The following is a 15635-nucleotide window of genomic DNA, read 5'->3' on the forward strand; positions in this document are numbered from 1 at the left end:
GAGTGGAGGATCACTACTAATTACTAAAAAAAAAGATTAATGAAACGGGAGTTTACTATACATTGAACATTACAACAAAATGTTACAAAACTGTGACAATTTGTGGTTTATTGTTTACAAACTAAGAACACATCATCCTCGCTAATTAGAGTTGAGGTCAGTTGGTCAAGACTGTGTACCGACCTGCTTGCGCTCAAGTTTGAGTCCTTGTTCCCGTAGATTTGAGTATAGCTTTGTCAAAACAGAAGATAGGCTCCTCTCACTGCATTATTGTCAAGCCAACATATCTCGTAAGCTAAACTCGATATTTCTCCCCTTTAGCACCCAGTATCTAGGTTTTATCCTCTTTTCCAATGAATAACTGAAGTACCTTGGATACTCCACCAAATCCGTCACCGGTTTCTCCATTGTGTTCACGAGGAATTCAAGCTTCGGACTCACAACATCTTCAATGCTATACCCGAGTAAAGGAGAAAATTTGCGGACCATGAATGCAATACCCCTCCACGACAGCCCTTTCTTCATTAAATATTTCATCCTGCCCACCAAATTCTCCACATCAGTCCATGATACAACAGATTAATTCACATTTCACCAAGAGCCGGAGAATTCTAAATTCTTTGAGCCGCAAATTTTAAATGAAATTAAAGAGCATTATCGAGGAAGTAAAGTTCTATCAGTGTCAGAGATGAGAAGCTCTGGATACTTTTTGATAACCCGAGGAAGGTGGGGTTCGGAAACACCGTTGCTAACAAGAAATTCCAGCTTCCTCTTGAGAGTTTTGCCAATGCTGGCGGCAAATATTTTGGGACAACACCCCAGTATGCTCCCAACTGTTTCTTTATCAAATCCTAGACCTTCCATGAATGAGACTACCAGTATAAAGCAGGAATACCAGTTAAAACTTAACTCCAAAGAATGTGGCACCTATGTACATTGCAGTCTCGTTCTGACAGACCCCAGGATCCAAGGAGATTGTGGTCACCCATCTTTTAATCTTAATCTAACAGTTGGTGGTTATCAACATTTGTTCTTGTACTTTCTCCTCCACTGTTGGATTAAGAAAAAACAGTAGGTAACCACAATTTCCTTGGACCATGGGGTCTAGGATAATAGGACTCATATACATGGTTCCCAAATCCTTCACAGAGACTGATAAAATGTATCCAAATGCTGCGTGTTGGATGAGATTTTCACTCCCTAAGGTGGGACCAACTTGAAAAGATGGGTGATTGGACTAGGTTTCATGACGACACGTAAAAGGTACACTACAAGCCGAACCTCCACAGTTTCCTTTCTTGGCCGTGTTCCCCATTCATCACCATAGTTGGAGCAACTTTACAATGACAGTAAGCGACAAGTCATATGATATGAGATTTGGTCATGGGGGATTTCAGGGTATTTAAAGTATGTATCGGTTATAAGTTCTCTGAAGTATCTTGTTCAAAAATAAAATTAAACAAAGTTGAAGAATGTGTCACAGGGATTGCATATTGTGGACACTACTGCAGTCTACCATAAAATTCGCAAACTCAGCACGCACAAAAGGCATCTTAACGGTTTCAAATACAATAAATTCATTTTAAAATTTTGCATCACTTCAACTTATTCTTTTTATGGCCATTTCAAATACAATAATATTAGCTATAAAGCATGAAACCGAAAGACTAGAGTATATGGCACTGTATTACCAAACAAATTCTTCAGTATCTCATCTTCAATATAAAACGGAATTTTCTACACGAAAGATTTAAACAGGAAGATGTCATGAGGTAATATTCATGAATATAACGAACAAACATATTCGTGAAAATATCAATAACCTACCTGAAGAAATTCTTGAGGTTTCCGTATCAATAGCTGAGGACTTCTAGAGATAACCTGATCCAACTTCTTGTTTCTAATACCCAATTCACCAATTTCTTCGACCATCAATTTTAGCATGCTGGTTGAGCAACCCAAAATATGAGGCCAGCTTCTGATTGCATGGCCAACACTCAATTTTGGTACCTGTTATGAAACATAATTTCACATTTAGCATTTAGCTCAAAATAATCAACCAACATTTGTGTTGGAAAATTTGGCCAGAATCAAAATAGGACCCAAGGGGATACTGTACCTTCTCCAACTCAAAGAAAGAAGAAACCTCCTTGAAGTTCTCTTGAATGCTCATTGATAGAATCCATGGATATTTAATCAACATTCTGCCGACATCTTTCTCCTCCACACCAACCTGCACAAGAATACATGAAAAAGTGCTCAATCATAGGTATACAAAGGTGTCCAAATAATGTAGTGAAGTCCATTCTTGGTCTAAATGGTATACACCAAGAGAACAATGTATAAATCCAACTTCATAATCCTATTTTATCACAATTTACATATAATCTCTGTACATTTTGTTATGCTACTGATCGTAACATTTCATAATTCTAAAAGTACACATGTCCGAAGAAAAAATAAATGTCCAATGTGAGAACAAGGAAACTATATAATCTCTGTACATTTTGTTATGCTACTGATCGTAACATTTCATAATTCTAAAAGTACACATGTCCGAAGAAAAAATAAATGTCCAATGTGAGAACAAGGAAACTAGAACCAACATAATTGCACAGTGAGATGGAGATCACGTATTTTATCATTAATAATGCTGCAGAAATAACCAATTCTTCAGTAACGGCATATTTGGAGTCGTATAAGTTACATAATGTTTCTGTGCATAAACTAAAATGAAGAGAAAGCAGAGCTGAAATTGGCAGTACCTCTTTAAAAGCAAGCACTCTTGTTTTGATGACTTTAATGTTACAAAAAATAACAGGTGGAAATAACAGAAATATGTTTCTCATTATTTCCCTAGGGACTCCAATATTTTCAAGATATTCCACAAAAGGTCTCACTTGAGGATCCAAGGACAACAAAAGAAGACGTGGAAAGGATTCAATTAAGCAACGGAAAGCAGAATCTCCAGAGCCCAACATATCCAGACCTCCACGCCTTGCTGTCTATAGCATGAAATGAAAAAAACAACTAAAAACAAGATAAAGTGATCCGGACACACATGATGCACGTGAAAATGAATCTCTAAATAGCAAAGAAAAGAAATAAGAATAACTTGCATATAGACATTCATGCACTATAAAGATTTGAAAGAGACATACCAGACCTTTTCAAAAAAGGATAGGGTTTGTTGCAAGTCATCATCAATAGGAATTGATAAGTGCATCATCATACGATGAGCATTTTTCCCAGTGAGCCCCCCATCACTACTGTCAGAAAAGAATATTTTCTTCACATAGTTAACCTATAAGCAAATGTAAAATAAGAAACCATTCTGCCACAGATCTAAAAAATAATTTCACTTGTGGATTCATATGTTGATAATCAATACCAAATTCCTGCTCTTTATCCATTTCATAAGGTTTCCAATTTTATAAGGTATATTGGTCCTAATTCAACTTGATTCCCGAATTTACAAACTCAAATGTAATTTGAATGATTTTCGTGTGCTTTGCCTGAAACTAATCAGGCTGCATGTTCCCAAAGCTTGTAACATCATCTAATGTACCATTTCTCTCATGCTTCCCAGTGAGCACTGTTTACTACCTTAGAACAATATCAAGAAAGCACAATTATGTTAATAATGCAGAACCTCATACAACCTTGAACGAGTTTGCTTCACATTGTATGTCATATCAAAACCCCTTCTCAGGGAGCACATAGATTATTGTCTAGCATAGAATACGTAATAGCATAGTACATGATTAGAAATATTGATTTTTGATAAATAAAGATGTCATAGATAAGCCATAAAAAAATGATGAACATGTCATCACTTCTTAGTTCCTACAATAAGAATGTCATCACTTCCTACCCTATACAGTTTCTGACAAATTGTTCTGATGCCAATTGCAAGTTCACAATAACCAAAATCTCGATTACTATAGAAAAGACCAATAGATTGTCAACGAAACAAATAATAACGAACCAGAATGCCCTTACCTTCTCAATGAGCCCCGGAAGCGTCTCTGCAGATAAATGCCTGGCAACATTCATAGCCGAAGACAGACTCAACCCGACCGCACCCTCCAAAAACTCAACCTTTCCATTGTCACCTTTCTCCATAGCCAAATACCTCACCTTCCCTTTGAATCCCCCCTAATTCTCTCCCCTCCTTCTCCCACTCTCCCCACATCCCCAGCTCATCCAACTCCACAACCCCATCAACCAACATCCACAAATACCTCGGCGAATTCGACGAAACAAAGGCGGCTTCCGCCTCAGAAGCCCCAAATTCTTGAAGAAGCTCCAAAAGGGCTTCTTGGGCAGTTTTTATTTGCTCCGGTTGGTGGTCCGGTGGCAGCGCAGAGCTGTTGGGCGGCGCGGAAAACAGGGGGCCAGTGGAAATTTTGGTGGGTTTTGGAGGGTTTCCGGAAAAATTGGATCTTGGGTTTGTGGGTGAGGTGGAGTCTGAGAGTGTGAGTGGGGTTTGAGGGGTTGGGGAGAAGGGGTGATGGGTTTGTGGGGGTGTTCGGTGACGAGGATAGTCTGAAAGTTATGGTGAAGGTTGTGGGGATTGAGGGGAATTTGGAGGAGGACATGGTTGGAGGACTTAAGCATCCATACATGGAAAGAAAGTCTTTTTCTTTCTTAAACCCTAAAACCCTGAGGGTGTGTTTGTTTGACTTCCTTAGACTTCACTAGATTGGATTACACTAAAAATTAGGATAATCCTGTGATTGTTCCCTACCCGGACTAGTTTTAATGGTATTAAGAGGGACTTGCCTCAACAAAACAGCTCGCTAGTTGGTCTTAGCGAATCCCCTCGCAAAGCATAGGATTGCTAAGACCGTCTCAACTGGGTTCGCGTTCATCTGTTTCGCTTCATCAAGCGACTTCTCGATCTGACTACACAGCTCAGATTTGCGTTTCACAATCTGGGTATCTTCCAAAGGCACTGCCTTGGGCTCATCGACCTCAATTCCAGACGGCATGGCCTTCGGGTGCGACTTTACCTCTGTTCAATGATTAATTGGGGTTTTAAATCCTTCTAAACTGTTTTGATTAGTTTTAGTTTGTGGGTTTCCTGTTCTTTGATCAATGGTGTTTTTACTTTTCTGGGTTTTCAATGTTGTGCAGTGGCTATTCATCTGAGAGCTACTGGTGATGCTCTTGTACTCAAGCAAGCCAAATTCAAGTTTTGCCTTTTGTGGTTACATACTTACAGTATGTATATGAATATTGCAATTATCTTGCTACTTAGAATTCGAACAAGTTTAGAATTTTGATTGTGATTGATGGAGTTGTGTGAAAATATTAGCCCCTTAATTTGGAGGGCTAGGAATTGAACTAGAACTAGAAGTTAGTCCAACTTCTTAGTCCGACATTATATCAAACGTTTTACTAAGTTAATTCAATTTAATCTAGTCTAAACCAATCCGACTTAATCCATGAAACTAGACCAGTCTGAAATAATTATGTACAACAAATACAATGGGTAACTCAAGAGAAAGCTCTCATCTTTTTCTTTTGGATCGAGCTAAAAGGAACTTTGACGGGACAGCATCGCTGGAATGAGACAAAGTTTGGGAAATCCAAATATAAGGGGTAAATCATTTACCTGTGTAATTGTAACCTCATAGTATGTTTTAAAAATATTTCAATATCATATTGAAATTTATATTTTAATTGCAATTTCGTATATTTGTTAGTTAAATTGTCACTTTGATGTTAAGTGATGTGTGACAATTACGAGTTCCACTCTTTTGTTGAAGTGGCATAAATAATAGAGAAATACCAAAAAATACGACATTTTTTAATCCTAATAGGATTTTTTGAATATGCACAAGATATGCACATATCATGCACAACAATCAGACAAAAATATCATTTTTTGAATATGCACATGACATGCATAACAGTCGGACATAAATATGATTTTTCCTACATCTTAAAATGTCCAAATTGCCCTCATATATAAATATGATTGATATTTATTGGATGTTCTTAGATTAGTGAAAGATAATGGAAAACCCAGTTAGAAGATTTGATTTATTTGGAGATTGTTTGTGTTTGTTGATTGACCATTTTGAGAAATGAACACATTTATGTTCTTGCAGTTGCAAATTGGGGATTTCTTCCTTAAATCATCATCTTCTTCCCCAAATTCAAAAACTCAGTAGGAAGATTTGATTTATTTGGAGATTGTTTGTATTTGTTGATTGGCCTTTTTGGAAAATGAACACATTTATGTGCTTGTAGTTGTAGATTGGGGATTTCTTCCTCAAATCATCATCTTCTTCCCCAAATTCGAAAACCCAGTTATTGAAGGAAAAATTTTGTCCTAGCTAAGAACATGCATGAACATTTGAATACATAGGCATACTAATAACACTTTAAAGTAGGCATGCATTCAAAAACAATTCATAAAACCCATGACTTTCAAAGCCTAGTATATGGTGAACCATAAGACTCTTTAACAATATTAAAGAGAATAAGAATTTAGAGATTCTTTACCCTTGAAGCTCATCCTTGATTGCACAAGGGATTCACCCAAGTGGAGGGCCTTCAAGTCACCTCCTTGCTCCTTGGATCTTCCTTGTGTTTTCCTCCCTTTTAGTGCTCCTTTTTCTTCTTTGAGGATTTAAGGATTTGTTCTCCAAAACACCAAAAGTTTGGTGTCTCTAAGTCTCCACACCAAAGATGTTGTGTGAAGATGAAATGGATGACTTAGGGAAGAAAGATTGCTAGATGTTCTTCCCCTAAGGTGGCCGGCCTCTATGTAGAAAATGAGAGAATAGGTTTCACCCAAATTCTATTAGAAAACCCCTAATGTGAAAACCAAGCTATAATGTTGATTTTACACTTCATTTCATGTGAGTGGCAAACTTGTAATTAATACAAGTTTGCTACCCCTCACCCTTATGGCCATATGTTGTTATTGGGCTTAATTGCCCATTTTGTTTTAGTTGTCATACAACTTAAACATAATGGGCCTTGTGGACCAAAACGTTTTTGTGCCTCGAAGCCCAAAACTAACTTAAACGCCCAATACGAACGTTTCGTATAATTAATTAACTATTTAATTAATCTTGACCATTCTTCAATTAAACCATTTAATTGCTTATCTATTTCATATAATTTCTTCACTTATATCCTTACTCGGTGTACGATCCATTAGGTTCCAATTAGCGAGGTAGTGGGCGATGTTACTCTTAACGATCGATTGTGAATTGAAACCACATTTCAATTCTCCCTTAAAATTAGTATTTGCTAATCTTTAGGGCTTCCACAAACCATGGGTGACGCCTAGCAGCATGTCATGGTTACCCAAGCTAAGTAGAAGTGGTTGGAGAACCTATCCAGTTACAACTACAATGCAATACGGTCCTTCTCTAATACAATACTCTTTATCACATTGTTTAAGTGATAGTTTGTTTCATGTCTACTATCCAATGTGATATTTCTCTATATGATTCAATTGAATAAGATTTGGAACAACCTTCCTTAGTCATATTCATATGCTTTGGCCAAAGACTCTCGAATCATATCTTAGAGTATTCTCCTTCCACCATGGAAGGTTAGAGATCCCTTGTTGTGCATTCATATGCCTACATGACTAGATAGCTTGACCCCAACAATGCCGTGGACACTCCAATGGAATGCCGTTGACATAATCAAAGATCAAGGATCTAACCATTAGACATCAATGATGCCTCAGGTCAAAGGACTACTTTGCATATTGCAACTATTGAGTTCTCACATGACATGTATGTTCGAACTCTCGTTTGATCGTTGTTCAGTGTACTCGATTACTCTTTCGAGCACCTATGTGTTTGCCTTAGTGTCCAACACCAAATGACTTGAGACTAGTTCATACTCACGCTTGAGTCGACATAACACATACTAACCTTAGCGGATTGTCAATGCCCAATTGGCAATCCTATGGCTAGGAACGTTTTAGGAATGAACATAAGAGAAAGGTCTCGTTAATTTAACTAACTTAAATCACTTGTCTCTTAGATCAAATACATTCCTTGGATTCCCTTATTGCTTAAACACAAGATACTATAAATAGTGATTAACAATAAGCTTTTGCCCTCTATTAAACATATAAAAGTTTAACACAATAAGTATTCCAAAAAGCTATTACATCAAATGAGTGGCTTTGTGGGCATACTTCCAACAATCTCCCACTTGCACTCAAAGCCATCTTCCCATGTATCTAATACCCATCTTTTCCATATGACGGTCAAGTTGGATTTGAGACATTGGCTTCGTTAGTGGATCTGCTACGTTATCGGCTGAAGCAACTTTGAGGATGTTAACTTTCCCCTCGGCAGCATATCTTCTAATGATATTAAAGCGCCTATCAAAATGCTTGTTCTTTTGATGTGCCCTGGGTTCCTTGGCTTGAGCTATCGCCCCACTATTATCACAGTACAAAGTTACTGGTGATGTAATGGTTGGAACCACTCCAAGTTCATTGATGAACTTCTTCATCCAGAACGCTTCTTTGCCGGCTTCAGCTGCAGCGACATATTCAGCCTTTGTCGTGGAATCAGCAATTACACTTTGTTTCTTGCTTTTCCAGCTGACAGCCCCACCATTCAGAGTGAATACATATCCGGAGTTGGAACTTCTATCATCGACGTCAGATTGGAAATCTGCGTCTGTATAGCCTTCCACTCGCAACTCTGTCGCTCCTCCATAAACGAGGAACATGTCCTTAGTTCTTCTTAAGTACTTAAGGACCGTCTTGACAGCTGCCCAGTGTTCTGATCCTGGGTTAGATTGATATCGACTAGTAATGCTCACAGCATATGCGATATCAGGCCTTGTGCATATCATGGCATACATAAGACTTCCTATGGCGGAAGCATAAGGAATCATATTCATATGCCGTATCTCTTTAGGAGTCTTAGGTCCCATGGACTTAGAAAGATGAATTCCATGTCCTACAGGAAGAATACCTTTCTTAGATTGCTCCATCTGGAACCTACTTAGCACCTTATCAATGTACATAGATTGGGATAATCCAATTAATTTTCTGGATCTATCACGATAGAGCTTTATCCCAAGTACATAAGATGCATCTCCTAAATCTTTCATGTGGAAGGTTTTGGACAACCACACTTTTACAGAAGAAAGTACTGCAGTGTCATTCCCGAATAGTAATATGTCGTCTACATATAACACTAGGAATACAACTGCTTCCCCAACGACTTTTTGATAAACACAATTGTCGTCTTCGTTTTGAGTAAAACCAAACGATTTGATTTCAGTATCAAAACGAATGTTCCAGCTCCTGGAGGCTTGCTTAAGTCCATAAATGGACCTTTGAAGCTTGCATACCTTAGTCTTTTCAGATTTGGACACGAAACCTTCGGGTTGAGCCATATAAAGCTCTTCCTCTAGGTAGCCGTTCAGAAAGGCTGTCTTCACATCCATTTGCCAGATTTCATAATCATGGTACGCAGCTATAGCAAGCAAAAATCCGAATGGACTTAATCATGGCTACAGGAGAGAAAGTTTCTTCATAGTCAATCCCTTCTCGTTGCCTGTAACCTTTGGCTACTAGTCTAGCCTTATAAGTCTCCACGTTCCCATCAACGCCTATTTTCCTCTTGAAGATCCATTTGTTTCCAACAGGTACTATACCTTCTGGAGGGTCTACAAGAGTCCAGACTTGATTTTGATACATGGAATCCATCTCAGATTTCATGGCCTCTTGCCATCTCTTTGAGTCAATGTCGGACATTGCCTCAATGTAGTCTCTAGGGTCTTCCTTTGTGTCATTGTCACCTAGAAGGTACAATTCCCCAAAGTCTTTGTCTAAGCCATACCTCCTAGGTGGCTTATTAACCCGTTCAGATCTACGTGGAGCTAGGGGTTCAGGAACAGGGTTGTCAACTTGTCGAGTGCTTGTTTGTGGTTCATCATTAATCTCATTAATTTCCTTCAATTCTATCTTGCTAGTTCCTTTAAGAACTAATTCATCCTCCATGAATATAGCAGTTCTGGCGACAAAGACTTTCTGGTCGTCAGGGTGATAGAATTCGTATCCATAGGTTTGTTTAGGATACCCCACAAAATAGCATTTAACGGATCTCGCTTCAAGCTTTCCAGCATCTTGTTTCTTAACGTATGCTGGACAACCCCAAATATTAAGATGTTTAAGACTTGGCTTCTTTCCATACCATATCTCATATGGTGTTTGTGGAACAGATTTAGAAGGCACTGCATTCAGCAAATAAGCTGCTGTGTGTAGTGCATATCCCCAGAATGATATTGGTAGATCAGCGGAACTCATCATAGAACGAACCATGTTCATCAAGGTTCGGTTTCTCCTCTCAGAAACTCCGTTATGTTGAGGAGTTCCTGGTGGAGTCCACTGTGATACAATTCCACACTCTTTGAGATAATCTAGGAACTCATTACTCAGATATTCACCCCCTCGATCCGATCTTAGGGTCTTTATCTGTTTCCCAGTTTGCTTCTCAACTTCATTCTTGAATTCTTTGAACCTTTCAAAGGATTCTGACTTGTACTTCATAAGATACAAATAGCCAAACCGAGAGTGATCGTCGGTGAATGTGATATAGTAGGAGAAGTCTCCTCTCGACGTAGTAGACATAGGTCCACATACGTCAGTGTGGATTAACCCTAGAATTTCAGTGGCACGCTCTCCTTTCCCAGTGAATGGAGATTTGGTCATCTTCCCCAGTAGACAAGGTTCACAAGTTCCCATGAGGTCATTACCTAATGGGCCAAGATATCCATCTTTCGACATCTTGCGAATCTTATCCTGGTTTACATGTCCAAGTTTAAGATGCCAAAGTCTAACTTGGTTAACTTCTTCTCTAGCCCTTTTGGGTTTTGAGGTATTCCCGCTTTCAATACAGTGCATCCCACTATTCGTCTCTAGGTGAAAAAGTCCCTCTATCATATTACCATGAGAGATAATACGACCGTTCAAGTATAAAGTGCAACTCATTTTGTCAAACAATACTGAGTGCCCATCTCGTAAAAGCTTAGAGATAGAAATCAAATTCTTTATACATGAAGGAAAATATAAACAATTTTTAAGTTCCAGGACTTCCCCAGAGGGTAGGTTAAGCATATAGGTGCCTATTGCTTTTGCAGAGATTTTAGCGCCGTTCCCAACTCGCACAACCATCTCCCCATTGCGTAGTGTCTTGCTCCCTACTAGTCCCTGCATCGTATTACAGATATGTTGACTAGCGCCTGAATCAAATATCCAGGAATTGGAGCTCACTGTAAAAGCACTTTCTATGACCGAAATAGTCTCTTCAAAAGTTCGTGTCATAAGGCTCGCAATGCGCACCCTGTATTTCTTCTTCCAACGTTCATCCTTTCCCCAATGAAAACATGTTCCTTTGGATTTCTTTGCCTTCTTCTTATGTAACCTTTTCCTTGTTTTTGCATTCTCACTCCCACTGTCCTTTTTGAAACATTTTTCAAATTTACAGCACATGTCAATCATCTCGTTAAAAGTATGATCGAATCTATTCACTTTATAGTTTACAATAAACTTAGTGAAATCATCCGAGAGATATGCAAGGAAAAAGTCTTGGGCCATTTTGTCAAGTATAATGGTGGGTAGTATTTTAGGCATGTCGTTAACTACATAACATAACAGAAATCGTATTAGATTGTTGATTAACTACTTGATTGGGTCTTGAATCAAATAGTACCACCCACTATTTTTGGCAAATTCCATATCCCTCAATAGAATCCGAGAGTTATGTTGAACTCTTAGCGGGGTATGGGAGACTCACCATTACCAAGCCCACCTCAGAATTATATCATGTTGGTTAGCAAAAATAATGATGAGAGAATAACACTTTAGTCATTTACAACTCTTGTAATTACCCATCTAGTTTGGCCTCTAGAGAATGAATGCCTCAGAATTATATCATGTTGGCACCATTGCACTTAGTTAAGTTATTCCCACCATGCTTAGTTTATGTAGAGGTTCAAGCACAACCTCAGAATTATATCATGTTGGTCATACTCGTTGTCTACACTCACCTCATCATATGTTTATGGACTCCTCCTGGATGTAAGCTCATACTTTGTACTTCCCCATTATAGGGTGAAGCCGGTGCATGAGTCACAAACGATTGGAGCCCACCACGGTGGAAGGCCTACGAAGAAATGTTCAAAACATCTCTCGTTTATCAACTTAATATTCGTTTGTTGAGGGAGTAGTTTTGGGCTACATCAAAAACATTTTAATCATATTAAAAGAACATGGCCCTATCATAACTATTGGTCCAAGTTAATATGATTTAGTAGCATATAATACTCCCACTGTTTCGTTGAAACAAGCGAGACTATATGGAACTACTAACGAACGCATTGCATCCTCATATGGACTATATAGTCATATTAGGTTTTAGGATGATTATGAACCGTTTGATTTGATCCAACACGAGCCTTGTGTTGGACCTTGGGTTTAAGGTAGATAGTTGTTGATTTTAGTTACGCGTTTAATCCAATTAAACCGTTATTTCCTATTGGGCGTTGGACCCAACTATTCCAATTTGCATACATATAAACAAAGAGGAATACATGAAATAATAAGAAGGGCTTATGCCCTTTTACAAAACAAATAATGGGCTTATGCCCTTTACAACAACTTGAATTAATCAAATTACATTCAAATCTACATTACTTAAAACCCAATCATTCATAATGTAAATCGGCCAATCACATAGCTCAATTATCGAGGCCTTTGGTTCATAATCACCATTTTCTTAATTAACTAAATTAACTAAGAAAGCAACTTTAAACAATTGGTTTTTGGATCCATAGAATTGATTTAAATGGAACTAAATATAATGAAAATCCAATTCTCATTAAAGAGACAAAACAATTTTTGTTCTCATTTTATTTGGGCCATTTTGCAAAAACACAAACTTTTGGGCCAAAATACAAATACACAAAAGTATTAAAACTTTATTTAATTGCACAAAAGCACCCCACTAGAGGGGTGGCCGGCCAAGGATAGTTGTTATAGAGATTTTTGATAAAAAGAATTTTGTAAGTGGATTTTGGTGGGTGAGATTAAAGATGGTGGGGATGGTTTGAAAAGAAAATATATCTTTGATATAATTAAAACCATTTAATCATTTCTTACCAACAATCATCATCCATCAACTAATATTCAAAAATATATCTTTGACATAATTAAAGCCATTTAATCATTTCTCACCAATAATCATCACCCATCAACTAATAATCAAAACTTTATGTAAAACATAAAACTTTTGAATCAAAACTTCAAAACTTTTTGTTCTTGATAAGAACTTCAAGAAATATGAAGAACATACATGAAAACTCATAATAGCTCCATGGATGTTTTCTTTCACCAAAAACTCAAATTTTCACAACTCAAAAGAGGGTTAATATCCTAGGGTACTTAGGGGTTCCAAAAAGCACTGTAAAACCATTTTAACAAGCCTAACATGAACCCAAAAAATCACCCTTTGGATTTGGCCGAAAATCCCAAAACACTTGGCACCAACTTTTAGTTCTATTATTCATGCTTTAATGAAATACATCTACAACATTTGAGATGCTAAATTTTCAAGTAAAATTTATATTCAAAGCAAGAACAAAGCTTGTAACATTTACAACACTTAAATCACAAAATATGAAAAATCACAAAACCCAAAAGGATCCACCATAAACTAGGCCTAGGCTCTTGATACCACTTGAAGGAAAAATTTTGTCCTAGCTAAGAACATGCATGAACATTTGAATACATAGGCATACTAATAACACTTTAAAGTAGGCATGCATTCAAAAACAATTCATAAAACCCATGACTTTCAAAGCCTAGTATATGGTGAACCATAAGACTCTTTAACAATATTAAAGAGAATAAGAATTTAGAGATTCTTTACCCTTGAAGCTCATCCTTGATTGCACAAGGGATTCACCCAAGTGGAGGGCCTTCAAGTCACCTCCTTGCTCCTTGGATCTTCCTTGTGTTTTCCTCCCTTTTAGTGCTCCTTTTTCTTCTTTGAGGATTTGAGGATTTGTTCTCCAAAACACCAAAAGTTTGGTGTCTCTAAGTCTCCACACCAAAGATGTTGTGTGAAGATGAAATGGATGACTTAGGGAAGAAAGATTGCTAGATGTTCTTCCCCTAAGGTGGCCGGCCTCTATGTAGAAAATGAGAGAATAGGTTTCACCCAAATTCTATTAGAAAACCCCTAATGTGAAAACCAAGCTATAATGTTGATTTTACACTTCATTTCATGTGAGTGGCAAACTTGTAATTAATACAAGTTTGCTACCCCTCACCCTTATGGCCATATGTTGTTATTGGGCTTAATTGCCCATTTTGTTTTAGTTGTCATACAACTTAAACATAATGGGCCTTGTGGACCAAAACGTTTTTGTGCCTCGAAGCCCAAAACTAACTTAAACGCCCAATACGAACGTTTCGTATAATTAATTAACTATTTAATTAATCTTGACCATTCTTCAATTAAACCATTTAATTGCTTATCTATTTCATATAATTTCTTCACTTATATCCTTACTCGGTGTACGATCCATTAGGTTCCAATTAGCGAGGTAGTGGGCGATGTTACTCTTAACGATCGATTGTGAATTGAAACCACATTTCAATTCTCCCTTAAAATTAGTATTTGCTAATCTTTAGGGCTTCCACAAACCATGGGTGACGCCTAGCAGCATGTCATGGTTACCCAAGCTAAGTAGAAGTGGTTGGAGAACCTATCCAGTTACAACTACAATGCAATACGGTCCTTCTCTAATACAATACTCTTTATCACATTGTTTAAGTGATAGTTTGTTTCATGTCTACTATCCAATGTGATATTTCTCTATATGATTCAATTGAATAAGATTTGGAACAACCTTCCTTAGTCATATTCATATGCTTTGGCCAAAGACTCTCGAATCATATCTTAGAGTATTCTCCTTCCACCATGGAAGGTTAGAGATCCCTTGTTGTGCATTCATATGCCTACATGACTAGATAGCTTGACCCCAACAATGCCGTGGACACTCCAATGGAATGCCGTTGACATAATCAAAGATCAAGGATCTAACCATTAGACATCAATGATGCCTCAGGTCAAAGGACTACTTTGCATATTGCAACTATTGAGTTCTCACATGACATGTATGTTCGAACTCTCGTTTGATCGTTGTTCAGTGTACTCGATTACTCTTTCGAGCACCTATGTGTTTGCCTTAGTGTCCAACACCAAATGACTTGAGACTAGTTCATACTCACGCTTGAGTCGACATAACACATACTAACCTTAGCGGATTGTCAATGCCCAATTGGCAATCCTATGGCTAGGAACGTTTTAGGAATGAACATAAGAGAAAGGTCTCGTTAATTTAACTAACTTAAATCACTTGTCTCTTAGATCAAATACATTCCTTGGATTCCCTTATTGCTTAAACACAAGATACTATAAATAGTGATTAACAATAAGCTTTTGCCCTCTATTAAACATATAAAAGTTTAACACAATAAGTATTCCAAAAAGCTATTACATCAAATGAGTGGCTTTGTGGGCATACTTCCAACAATTATAAGATTTGATTTATTTAGAGATCGA

General features: G+C 37.6%; 1 protein-coding gene across 5 annotated transcripts; it reads right to left on the reverse strand.

Annotated features, from left to right (window-relative positions):
* Positions 1-51: 51 nt before the first annotated feature.
* Positions 52-5116, reverse strand: LOC137740064 (transcription termination factor MTERF9, chloroplastic-like). 5 transcript variants are annotated; one of them, XM_068479857.1, is made up of 5 exons: positions 4003-5116; positions 3167-3266; positions 2120-2233; positions 1828-2010; positions 52-872 (listed from the first exon to the last, which is right to left on the reverse strand). In XM_068479857.1, the coding sequence occupies exons 1-5, from the start codon at positions 4050-4052 to the stop codon at positions 852-854; spliced, it is 468 nt and encodes a 155-aa protein (XP_068335958.1). In that variant the 5' UTR covers positions 4053-5116; the 3' UTR covers positions 52-851. The 5 variants fall into 5 exon arrangements, with proteins under 5 accessions (XP_068335958.1, XP_068335957.1, XP_068335955.1 ...); XM_068479856.1 differs by having other exon boundaries at positions 3167-3269; XM_068479854.1 differs by having other exon boundaries at positions 3167-3304.
* Positions 5117-15635: the final 10519 nt, after the last annotated feature.

Source organism: Pyrus communis, chromosome 7 (genome assembly GCF_963583255.1).
Source record: "Pyrus communis chromosome 7, drPyrComm1.1, whole genome shotgun sequence".
In the NCBI taxonomy this organism is placed as follows: domain Eukaryota; kingdom Viridiplantae; phylum Streptophyta; class Magnoliopsida; order Rosales; family Rosaceae; genus Pyrus; species Pyrus communis.

Excerpts from the sequence above, each read along its gene's own strand:
- LOC137740064 (XM_068479853.1), bottom strand. The coding sequence starts at position 4,125 with ATGGAGAAAGGTGACAATGGAAAGGTTGAGTTTTTGGAGGGTGCGGTC. Across the intron at positions 3,305-4,002 it reads TTCCGGGGCTCATTGAGAAG|GTTAACTATGTGAAGAAAAT; the intron begins GTAAGGGCATTC and ends ATTTGCTTATAG. Across the intron at positions 3,006-3,166 it reads CCCTATCCTTTTTTGAAAAG|ACAGCAAGGCGTGGAGGTCT; the intron begins GTCTGGTATGTC and ends TTCATGCTATAG.